This window comes from Tachypleus tridentatus, chromosome 2, assembly GCF_004210375.1.
Source record: "Tachypleus tridentatus isolate NWPU-2018 chromosome 2, ASM421037v1, whole genome shotgun sequence".
Lineage (NCBI taxonomy): Eukaryota > Metazoa > Arthropoda > Merostomata > Xiphosura > Limulidae > Tachypleus > Tachypleus tridentatus.
Window position 1 is genome coordinate 109,550,269 of NC_134826.1, and position 13,279 is coordinate 109,563,547.

The following is a 13,279-nucleotide window of genomic DNA, read 5'->3' on the forward strand; positions in this document are numbered from 1 at the left end:
AAACTAAATCCTGTAACTATGGGGCCCAGTTATTCATTGTTTTGCATCATGTATTAAGGTACAGTTCAGTAATTTATATATATATATATACATTATATGTTACAGATTTCCTATCCTTTTCACCAAACGTAAAAACTGAAAATAAAATCTGTGACACAGATTGCAATACCTCATTCGCCATACTCTAAGCTGTAGACTACAGTTTCGCCTATTTAAGGCTCATCAGCACGTCTTGGGTCAGCAAACCAAAGAAATTCAGTTACGCCTTCTTTGGTTTGCTGACCCAAGCTATACTGATGGGACTTGAATAGGAGAAACTGCAATCCACAACATAGGATAGGGTCGTTCAAGGAATGTATTAGGCCTCTACGTCACAGATTCACTTTTCAATTTTACTTTTGGTGAAAAAAAGTGGAATATATAAATGTAGTCATTAAACAGATGGTGCCGCATATAATATCCAATAATAAATCAGACGCAATCTTTAGACATTATTCATACACCTAAATTAATTCAGCTTACTGTATAGTAACTTAAAAAGTAACTTATCAGTAACTTACTGTTCAAACATATCCTAGTCATTACATTGTTGGTCTATTGTTGTTTAAATAGTTAGTATATTAGCGAACATATATTTCATGTGAGAGTTCCATTGTCCTTTTGAAAGATTTGCTTAAATGTTATAGCATAGCAAACTCATTTTGTGATATTTAATTATTCAGTGAAATCACAAGTCTGTGTTATGAAAAAGATATAGTGGTCATTTGCTCGTAGAGATAAAAGACTTTATTTAATATTCAGATTAACGCAAATAAAGATGACAAAATACTTTCAAATTGGCAAATTTATTTTAAAATAAAAACAACGCCTAATAATACGCATTTATTTTCATGAAAGTGTTGACTGTAAGAATGTGCAGTAACACACCAAAAACGAAATTTGTCACTTTGAATTCGTTCAAAGAAATGGGAATCAACGCTGGATGAATGGAAAAACATACAGGGAGAAACTGCTAACTGAAGGTGAAAATAACATAATGGTAGTACAAACGAAATACGTACGAATAATATGAAATTGTAAGTACGAAAAATATTAAGTGAAATAAATTGCCTTTCTTTTTTTAAAATTAATAGGTGGAAAAATCAATCACGTTAAAGTGTAAAAATGTACTACAGTAAAACCTGTCTAAGGCGGAATCGTACAGGACCGAGCAAAATCTCTGGCTTAAGCAGGTTTTTCAGCTTAGACAGTGAACATGCATTTCCTTAATTACATATAATTTTTGAGCGAAACGTTATACTTGCTTGACTCAAGGGAAATAAGACATTTGTGAATAAAGTTATTATACTGTTTGTGCTATATTTATTAGAATAAGAACGAAAATAGACATTCAGAATATACATAAGTACACAAAATCTTAATCAAATTTATTTGAAGAAGTGTGCAATTTCAACTGTTTTGTTTTTTAATAGGTTTTCTCATGCGGTTAAAAGAGAACATCAATTCTACGGCTTTTTCATGAAGTTCATTTCCCTCTTCATTTTTGCATACAATTTGATAGTGTTAATAACTTAACACTTCCGATGAAGTAGGAATTTATATTTCCTCACTATCTTTTAAACTTATGAAAGATAGGAATTTATTTTTTGTGAGAATTATTTAAATAGTAGAATTTTGCACTTAAAAGACAAATATATTTCTATAAACCATGAATCTAATTTAACTGCAAAAATAATGACGGCAGAAAAAAGAACAGAATATATTTAACCGATACTTACTGTAACAAAATGTCCAAGAATTTATTAATATTTAAATAAGTGATTAATTAAATAAGAAATTAATATTTAATCAAAACAATTTTTTCTGCTTTACTCAGGTTCTAATCCTACTTGTTTATAGATGAGGTAGGTGAAAGATAGTTTTCCGTCCGCGTTATGCAGGTTCCGCCTTGTATAAGAGAAATCTTAAGATAATGCTGCAAAATTTTAATATTTCCCTCCCGTTTGTACAAGTTTCCGCCCTATGCAATTTTCGGCTTAGACAGGCTGTACTGTATTTGTAACTGAAAGACAGCAAGCGAAAATTACGTGCAACATATGTAATACTTTATAGCTATATGATGCTCTCTCCCTCGAGCACATGGTTTTGCGAACACCTTTGTGTCAGCAACAGAAGAAAATCGTAACAAAATAATATCGAGTTTAAAATAATAAGAAAGTGCACAAACACGTAGGTGAGTGAAGTGCAGAGTCAGAGGGTGACGAAACCCTTCGGAGGCTCTGGCGTCGCAAGCAAGACGCCCAGGAATCAATAACCTGACGTTGATCTGGAAATATACAGTGCAGGTGATCAGCCACTTTTCTTGCAAAAATTACTGACTTGACAGTCTTCACTGAAACAAATAGATCATCAAATTTCACAACATGCACATGGAACAGAACAATCTTTCTAAATGGTCACACATTTGTAGAGATAACAATCATTTTGTGAACTTAAGGAATTAATAATATCAGTAAACTGACAAAGCAATAACTGAATTGAACAGCCTTTATACAGTCATGCAGTTAATAGTAAGGTTAAATGGATTAATTACTGTAAACATTTAACAATCTAAACAGTTAATGGTGTGAACAGTATGTTGTGATGGGTCTAAATGCATAACAGGGTAAATACTCATTAAACAATCGTATAGTTGATAAGCGCTGCACAATGTAATCTGACATGTAAAACGGTTTAAATACTACCTACGTAAACAATCTTCAAACAACAATTATATAGTTAGTTACAAACGGTCAAAGAGTTGTAAGAGTTCAACTTCATACAGTTCGACTGTTTAAAACACTAATAATCAACCATTAAATTGTCATGAAATTACAAAGTTTTGTAGCCTGTTTGGATATAGTGCTTTTTTAAACTGTCAATAATGATCACCCATCTGACAGTTATTTTTATTAGATCTGCATATTAAGTTGGTTAAATAATATTTAAGAAGTCATACTGTTAACAGTCATTCATAACGGTTTAGATTTAAAGAGAATTGAATAATGGTGATAGTTGTTCTACGCAGGTAAATCACTTATAGTTTCGTGCCTTTCGCGTGTGTTGTAATGCGTAAAGATATTGTGCGTGTATATATATATATATATATATATTTAATTATCTCTGAAGAGTAAACTTAGGGTAAAGAAGTAGATTATGACTCGAAATTTACTGAAAAATTCAAAACCAGAATTCCAAAACTAACGTTTTTAAAATAATGGATGAGGTAACCGAAAACATAAGCAAACAAAAAACAGATCAATGTAAGTTTACTAAACAGAGCTACTTGTTACTTGACACTGACTTCAGTACATTCAAGGCCACTTCAAATTATTTATGTTTGTTAACTGGTTTTGTAACTAAATTTTCTTCGAGTGCAGTCACTTACAGTTATTCATATGCAATGAATAAGGTTTTGTTCAAATTAGGTTTAAATAGTGTACTTGTGAAATATGTATACACAACTTCGTAATGATAAATACGTGGGCTAAACGTGAAAGCTCTCCAGACCGAGGGTATGTTATGAACTCCACGTTCATCTGCCGTTTTTCTTATCACAGTATTTTTTCAGTCCATCTTGGAATTTAAATAAAAGAACAGAAGAGTGTATTGTATAAAAACACTTCAGTGTTCTATGCTAATTAATGTAGGATTTTCGATGCAGAAAAAGAAATCCAACCTCCTAGTAATATTAAAAGTTCTTCATATGTATATATTACCGAATTTTGGAGGATTTTACGACTAACGTTTGAGCTTACTTTAAGATAGAAACAATGCACTTCATTTCAAACCCTCACAGAATGTTTGTTTTAACTTTTTAAACGCTAAGCTTTAACAGACTTGTGAGTTAAATAAAAAACATAATAAATAAATTATGCCATGACAAAGGAAGAAAGTAAATAGTTTAAAACAGTTAAAATAAAATTACAATAATTATGCTCTTTAGTTATCTTACTCGAAATAGGTAATACAGGATAGGAATTTTAAACTGAAACGCAATGAAAGAAATTGAAAACAAAGCACTTTAAGAAGTATTCAAATAATTTAACGTGTTATATATTTCTGATATTTTGATAGATAAAAAACATTATCTTTGATTACAAAGGATAATTTGTTTGTTGTTAATCACGAACATACACAATGGGCTATCTATGTTCTACCCACCACAGTTATCAAAACTAAATTTTCTAGACTTAGTGCTGAGTGACTGGTAACATAAACAGAATTAATTCGATAATTTTAATTATATATTTTTTCTAACAAAAATGGAACCAAATAAGTTTGCTTTCATACGATAAATATTTGGTACAGTATTACGTATACAATGCTATAATTTTTGTCTACCGCTTTGATTAAAAATAAAGGGTTAAATGATAGCTACTTGGCGTTCAACTATTAAGTGACTCGCTCACTTCTTTTAGTCCCCTAAGCGGTCAGTGGTAAGATTATGGAACAGTCAAACCGGGGTTCATTTCCCTGTGGTTGACAGAAAGCAGATAGCCTATTATGTAGCTTTGTGGTACAACTAACAAGAGAACAAAATCCACTTCTTTTAATGTATCAAGGCCGTACAAGTAAAAAGAAAGTTGGAATTATGGGAAAATGATGTACTGATTGAAATTAAATTCATATCACCTCTCTTTTAAGATCTTTTTATTTGTTAGAAGTTGGACCAACATCAAACTAGATTTCGTATTCCTTCTGTATAAAACTGTTTTAACTCACTAGCCAGCCATTCACAAACTGGTCCTAATCACTTTAATTAACTTCAAAAGTATGCTATGTAATATACATTTCACAAAACCAAATAAGCGACGTCACTTGGAGAAATAAATGTTTGGGATGTACGTTGGGTGTGGCGTAACCTCAATATCTCAGTCCTTAAATGTGAAAACTGATACACGAGCAATGTGAAAACATGTACTGCTACTTTGGAGTAGGACCATTATCTTTAGCTCGGCCAACAGTTAGAAAATCTAAACTTCAGGGGTTCTATTAACTTTTCACGATATTGGCATAATAAAAATATCGTGAGGTTTTGTTTTATCAGAACCAAGAAACTAACAAAGGCAAGTAATTCTTCCTTGAAAAATTACTCTTTGCACACCGCTAGGTTGCCACTTATTTCAATATGCATCGCTGATGCTATGATTATGTCTTGTTATCATCTAATGGATATTTTTAAACAATGCTGGTGGTAAGGTTCAAATTTTATCCTTTTATCCATCCTGTAAGCTAGTTTCTCTCATATTTTATTCAACGCTTCCTTTATATATTAAACATGCCAATAGAGAAGAAAATCAATAAATGCTTTATTTTAACACACCCCAAGAAATATAGCATTCTTCAACGTGTAAATACTTTTAGTATTTGGAAATAGATATGATAACACTGAGTAGATGCAAAAGGTTTAGTGAATATACCGTCCTTCTAAATATTCAACTATAATATCGCTTTCAGAAAAAATATATTATTTCATAAATACACATAGATAAAATCTATCCGTAAAAGAAGCAATTAGTATTTATTAAAAATACCTTACTGAATTGTATATAAAAACTAGTTAAAATTATAAAGACTTTTTACACTGGCTATGAGAGCTACATTGCGATGAATGAGGATGGACAAGATGACGCCTCCTATAAATTTGTTCCGAAGACTCAGGACTGTCAAGAGACAAACTCTTCATACGAAGTGACAACTTCTTGTGTTGAGGGCTGTGAGGAGCTGAGAAAAATAACAATAATTTAGTTCCTTTTCTCTAAGAAAGAATTGACAAAATGAATTTTGAAAAATACACTTGTGATGTTAAAACATATATTTGTAGATAACTAATCAGTAATTATCATATATACATTATTACGCAATATTTTAAGCAGGCTACTGCGTTGACATCTATAAAACACAGTAGCCACGAAATCGTCTCTAAAATCTTAAATTGCTATTTTGACTGCTGTTCAGAAACTGAAAGAAAGAAATACTGTTTATTTATGTTAAATAACCAAATCCTACTTTTAATTAGCCTCATACAAATAAGTCCAAAACGAAAACTACTACAAAGAGAACGCATATTTGTATTATTTGCTTTTCTCAGTTAGTGTTTGTAAAGAATTTAGTCTTAGTTTAATGAAAAATTACAAGCAATAAATATCTTTAAATGCCTGGGAAATTTGTTAGTCACGAAAAACGTCAAATCAGGCTATAAAAAAATGTGAACGACACGATGAAACCAAAGCTACTGTAAGATTCATATTGTTATATATGATTGAAATTTGATAATATTATATTTTTTAAGTTTAATATTACTGAAATGTACTTGAAATGTATTGAACACAATACTCTAAATGTGGCTTAACCAGTGGCCTATACGATGAAATTATAACCTCTTTAGTTTTGTATTTAATATTTCTATAGACACAACCTAAAATCTTATTTGCCATACCACTAGCAACATTAAATTGCTTGGATGGCTTAAGAGACTGATCAATCATTACACCAAGATCCTTTTATTTTATGTTAAAATTATTCTCATCCAAATTATACTTATAAGTGAAATGATGATAACCTACATACAATATTTTGTATTTATCATAATTAAAACCCATCTTCCATTTATTAGTCCAATTGACTAAACGATGAAAATCCTTTTGTAAAACAGCAGCATGCTCTTCACTGCGAACAACACCAAAGAACTAGAAATCATCAGCTAGTTTAAGTAATTTATTGGATTAATATAAATCCAAAAGAGAAATCCAGTTTGACTGGACTTCATCTTTAACAACCCTCTGCTTTCTTTCACCAAGTCACTCTTTTATCCAGTTAGTTAACTTTTCCCCCCCTGCCTCTATAGAAATAAGTTTCTTTAGAAGCCTCTTATGTGGCACTTTGTCAAATACTTTCGAAAAATCTGAATACACTAAATCTACACCCTTACCCTCATCTACATGTGCAGTAACATTTTCAAAGCATGTCAGAAGATTTGTAAGGCAATGTTTTCTCTTATTGAAACCATGTTAATTGTCTGATAAAATTATGACACTTTGTTAAATGACTTTGCAAAGTATTTTTTTTTATCAGACTTCCCAAATATTTGCCTATAACTGATGTAAGAATAATATGCCTATAATTACTGGGAAACTTCTATTATCTCCCTTGAAAATAGTTTTCAATATTTGAAACTATTTCCTTTCCAAATATCTTTGTTTAAAAACACTATTAACATTATAAATCAGGGTCCTTACGTTGCAACGTAAGTGATAAAATCATCACAAAACTTTCAATGGAACTTAGAAAATCAAATCTACTTATTAAATTAGAATAGAAAAGAGGGTCATCCTTAGCCTTTTCAGTATTCTTAAAACATAAACTATATACGTATGCATAGGTGACATAGATTACATAAGGAATGTTTTCTGTATTTTATTAATTATTTTTTCACGCACTGTTTTTAAATTACCTTAAGGGATATATATGCTTCAACAGGCATTGTTAGTACGTTAGATGTGTCTCAGCGAAGCTGTTTAATGAAGTATGCTACATGTAGATTCTTAGGTGAAAGTAATACAATAACATCTTAGAGTCAAATAATTAACTCTCCAATTCTGTAAAAATACAAGATATTAATGAGTAACACAAAAATAATTTTGAATAAAAAAGAACATTCAAGTGACATCATTTCCTATAACATGTTACAAATATTTCTGTGGGACATATGGGTTTCACCATAATTGAATAAACATATGCTGAGACATATCTAACCCAACAATAATGAAAGGATTACATTTATAATTATGAAGTCAGCATATCGTGAACATTAAGAGTAAAGCCAACGAGTACTGGCTGCAAGGTTGTTGCCATTTTTAAAATGTTTCATTTCAAGCTATATGTGCGAATTACTCAGCTACTACATAAGAAAGGTTCCTGCTTGATATGATATTAAGACACGTCAGCAAATCCAAAATTTTCATAAAAAATAACACTAATGTTACTGAACATTATGTTGAAAAACATGTAATAGGGATAAGATCTTAGTCAAAGAGGTTCGTTTTCTGCATCGCTAAATGAATTATTCCATTTCGAAAATGGAAAAACAAGCCTCAAATAATGAATATGAAGGGTGCCTTTAGGGTAGGAATGGGGTATATTTTAGTGAATGGATTATTTAAAATTTTATTGCTTTTTCGTAAATGTTATTATAAATATTGGTACTACTATGATTGTATATAACTATACATTTATTTGTATAGGCCACTATATACACATTATTATTGCATGTATATATATATGTGTGTGTGTGTATATATATATATATATATATTAATCATATGTTTCTAGTAGTTTATCTTTTGATATAAACGCGCTGTTTAGTTACTGTTTTTAATATCATTATTAGTGCGTGAACTTATTTTGCTGGCGAGGCTATATTGTTGTCAATATATTTTTAATAAGACAATATTATTAGATTTATTGCATTTTTATTCGGTCTCTTAGCTTTTATGGAATAACAAAAGTCTGTAATACTATTTAAATCACACTATGAATATGGCGGAAATAAAATTATTGAAAAACGAATACGTGTTTTTAGGACACAAAAAACTATGTTCTATCAGTCCTAGTTTGCTCTGATCTTGAGTAGAGTATATCATTTATGAATCCTCCTAAGAAAATTGTAAAGCAAAATAGTGAGCAATAAAGTATATATTCTGGAGCTACAGGGTTGTTATCTTTTTCTATTTTAATAGAAATGTTTGATGACAAATTATAGTTATTGTTCAAACAGTTGTAAATAAGAGTATCTTTAGAATTTGCCTGACTCACTGTAACGTAGATATCGTTTTTCTCCAACACTCTATTAAACATCCTAGGACTAAAACACACTTAGAATTTCTTTTGAATTGGAGAAGGCACGCACTTATTTAAAATGGCTCAAAGAAAATGCAGTTAAAATACCAAAAATATTAAAGTACGACACCCGACTTAACACAGGATTAGAAAATTTCTCAAGTGCATGTAATGAATGATGATGTCATAAACCATTTGTTTAGAAGATGATTAAACACGAAAATACTTGTGAGATGTGTTGTGACTTAACAAATTAGTTAAAAGAATAAAGTAAAATTAATCACTATTTTGGAGAAACGAGAAAGGGACAAAAATATTAAATGTAAACGAGAAATATTAGATAATAGATATTCGAATGACAGATCTAACGAAACTAAACTCTGGTGTGTCTTTGAGTCCTAGTTCTGCTGTAGGAAAAATAATAATAGAGGATGGTCTAACTCAAATAATGTACGAAAACCCATTACTTAGCAGGGTATCGAAGCACACAATATCAACAAAATTAGGTAAGGAAACGAAATTGGACTTTCTATCATTGTTACAGCAAACTTTCTTTCTACAAACTACGGCTGAAAGAGAGAAAGTACTAAAGCACTTAACCATATGTCAACCCGCTTTACGAACCATCTTTAGACCATCCTCCAGTATCTGTAGCGAAAACGCATAACATATAACAGAGAATGTTGCACCAGAACATTCTAAATATGTGGCAAACACCTTAAGAAAATCTTATGATTACCCAAAGAAATCTCATTTATATTGTCAGGAGACGATATCTTTGTATAAATAAAAAAGAAAACCTGTGGGCAAAGAATCGCAAAAAAGTAAAGATTTTTGTAGTTTTATCAAGATATAATTATGAGCAAAAGATATACACACCTTTAAGGAATGATGATAATTATGTGTTATTGAAAAACGATCCTACTAAAACTTTGTAAAGTAAAAAAAAACACCAACATTTCTCCTCATCCTACTAACAACCTTTAACCAAATAATAGCACAATCCCCGAATTCTATGGCTGTTCTAAGGCTACAAGATAGATTTATTCTTACGCCATACATAACACTTAATTATGGCTCGTTAATATTAGAAAGACACGATGTATCTTTTGCATATTAGCACAACATACCATTCTCTTCGAAAACTAAATGTCGACTTATATTACCTTAATAATACTTATGTTCTGTTTACCACGGATATAGTTGAAATGCATCGTTGTATTCTGATTGCAAAATATATAGACTATGTTGTGACCATGACAAGACATCCTGAAAACAGCTTAGAAGTTTCAACATCTCAACTAATTGGTTTAACTAACTTTGCGGTTTGCAATAAATAACAGTGATGTAAGAAGTAGTGAGGCTGCCTATAAACAAATTAAAACAATTGTGATGAATAATAAAGCTGCACAAGTTTCAATATTCTTCAATAATTTGTTGTTTTTTTTTAATTTCGCACAAAGCTACACGAGAGCTATCTGCGCTAGCCGTCTCTATTTTAGCAGTGTAAGACTAGAGGGAAGGCAACTAGTCATCATCATCACCGCCAACTCTTGGGCTATTCTTTAATCAACGAAGAATGGGATTGACCGTACATAATAACGCACCCATGGTTGAAAGGGCAAGCATGAGTGGTATGATGGGGATTCGAACTCACGATCCTCAGGAAATACAAAGAAATTCCTTCTAGAAAATATCTTTCAAACAAATATTTTAAATCAAGTTATCTGTGATAATTTAAATAAGAGGATTCTTCTTATATCGTCCACATGGAAAGTAGCGAAACAAAAAGTTAAAAAGAGCCAACATTCGTGGGCGAATGTAATATGACTTCCCTAGTGCATAAAAATTTATATTTGTGTTGGTTTTCATCTTGATTGCTGTAAGGGTGATCACACAGGTGCCCCAAATATACATTTTTGGGTTATATGACTTTTATTTCCATAAAAATCTTTGAAAAAGCCTAAATGAAAAACGAAGTGTCTACGTAAATCGTAGCTTGATAAAAATGAGAGGATTGCATTTATAATAAAACAAAACATGTGTTTAATATACGTTTTGGGATAACACGCGCAGAGACTTTCCAATACGTTTTCTAATAATATTTGTAATAATATATCGTTCGTGCCACCTTACTGTTGCTGTGTTGGTGATGAAATAAACCTTACTAGTCCAACTAGTGAAAGCACTCTAAGCAACAAAGAATCAGAATATTTTCAAATATGTTGACTTAACTTGGAAATATATTGGATACATGTTAAGTTACTAAAATGTAGTATAAAAATTTATTTTAATTCAATAAAATATACAAAAACTTTATTCATTTGGTTATATTATGGCATTGTATTAGAATGTATTAAATGATGGTTTTCTCTATAAATATGGTGTCAGTGCGCAGATGCAGTATGCTGCATAACAATGTTGAATAGTAATAATAATACGATTAGAATACTTCGGAAAATTCGTTTTACATCAAATTAGATATGCCTTTATGGACAAAATGGGAGAAATACATTTAACTAATAAAAATAATTATCCGTCATCACGATGTGGCACAAAAAATCGATCATAAAAATTGTGAACTACTGTAATGAAAAATTATTCTAGTGCCATACATTTGATCAAATTCTTAATAGTTTGCATTATTTAATCTATTAACTGTAAATGTATTAAACGTTTATACTTAACAACAGAGGATAACCTAAAAGTTGATTTTAGCTTGTAGGGAAAGTCTTCAATTCATAATATTTAGACTTTCAGTTTTCTATAACTGGCAGTTTCTTGGGTATGCTTACGACAAATTTGGTTTATGAAGCGCATATCGAAAGAAAAAAGAAAAGATAGCTGTACGAAACATTAGTTTCTAAAGTAAGGGTTTGACAACTAAACAACTATCTATTACGTTTAACTCGTTTTGAAATTAAAAACTCGACATTGATAGAGACCCATAAAAAGTTTACAACTTGTATCGTACTTATGACAAGGAATACTCTTGGCAAAGATGAACGTACACATGGGAGGCACTTGGCCCTTCCACAGTAGTTATCATAACATTGGTTTATTTATTTATGTAAAATACAGACATGAGTATCGGTTAGGACCCTACTATTTTTATAAAATTCAGAAAATCCTTCCCACCCGCAGCTAGGTAAAATTGAATTCCCTCAAATGATGCACTAGAAACTACAAAATTGAGTTGATAAACATATTATAATATCTACTTAGCACATGTTGCGTGACCGAATAACGCAAAAATAAAATAAATATTAAACAAATTAGAAAGTTGAAAGATGTGAATTGAACGAAAATTGAAGTAGTTTCACAGATACTTTAAGTGTAATTAATATGAATTTAAGTTGATTATCAAGCGCTGCATTTTACGATGTGGCACAAAAATCGATCATAATAAAAATTGTGAACCACTGTAATGAAAAATTATTCTAGTGCCATATATTTGATCAAATCCTTAATAGTTTGCATTATTTAATCTATTAACTGTAAATGTATTAAACGTTTATACTTAAGAACAAAGGATAACCTAAAAGTTGATTTTAGCCTGTAGGGAAATTCTTCAATTCATAATATTTAGACTTCCAGTTTTCTATAACTGTGTGTATATAAATATATATATATTCCTTGTTAAAATACTTTGGTAAAATACTCCAACAAGAGTAAGTTCACATCGTTTTTTTTTTCCTTTATTTTTTCAATATATTTGATTCTGGGTGCGTTGAGAATAAATCCAATAAAACAGAAGCACGCGAGCTTCCAACTGGGAGTACTGGTCGTTATGAAAACCGTTACTTTTAAACTGTGCTTTTGTCTTACCGTCCAAGAGGTCTTTAGCTCTGTTATGTTCATAAAGAGAATTACTTTTCAGTTTAAAATGCATAACAATGCAAATTTCGAAAATGAGTTAACATGTAATAGTACCAATCTACATCTATCTATCTAAGTTTATGATATACAATATGTGTTATATCGAGCCCATTTTCATATCTATCGAAGAAGTTTATTGCTCTAAGACAATATCATTTTACATTAGGAAAGTAGTAAAACATATATTTAATCTTATTTTGATAGATTAAAATAGATTCATGTATTTAATGTAAACCTTTTACTTCGGATCGTGCTTTCTCTCTTGATTTTGGATTTTAAATTGAAAATGAAGTTTTCATATGTGTTCTATAACCTTTCTAATTTTTTTATTATGCATGTTCATGACAATGTACATGAATAGTGTACACAATTTTCTAAATTATTTTGATAATATAATGAGTTATAATGAAAATCTATTACAGAAGTTTTGGTGCATGAATGAAAGTCCTATAAAATAAAATGAAATGAGTCACGATAAGAAAAAACAATATTAAGATGGATCGAGCACTGCGACCCAAGT

General features: G+C 30.6%; 1 protein-coding gene across 2 annotated transcripts in view; it reads right to left on the bottom strand.

Annotated features, from left to right (window-relative positions):
• LOC143244822 (uncharacterized) overlaps positions 1–13,279 on the bottom strand; it is a 171,108-nt gene that overhangs the window by 15,447 nt on the left and 142,382 nt on the right. The window contains exons 15-16 of one of the 2 annotated variants that reach the window (XM_076490198.1): positions 5,626–5,766; positions 2,228–2,392 (exon numbers count right to left, since the gene is read on the bottom strand). In XM_076490198.1, the coding sequence (XP_076346313.1) occupies positions 2,228–2,392; positions 5,626–5,766 (306 nt within the window). The remainder of the gene's footprint in view (positions 1–2,227; positions 2,393–5,625; positions 5,767–13,279) is intronic. The other variant, XM_076490199.1, reaches the window with a different exon arrangement.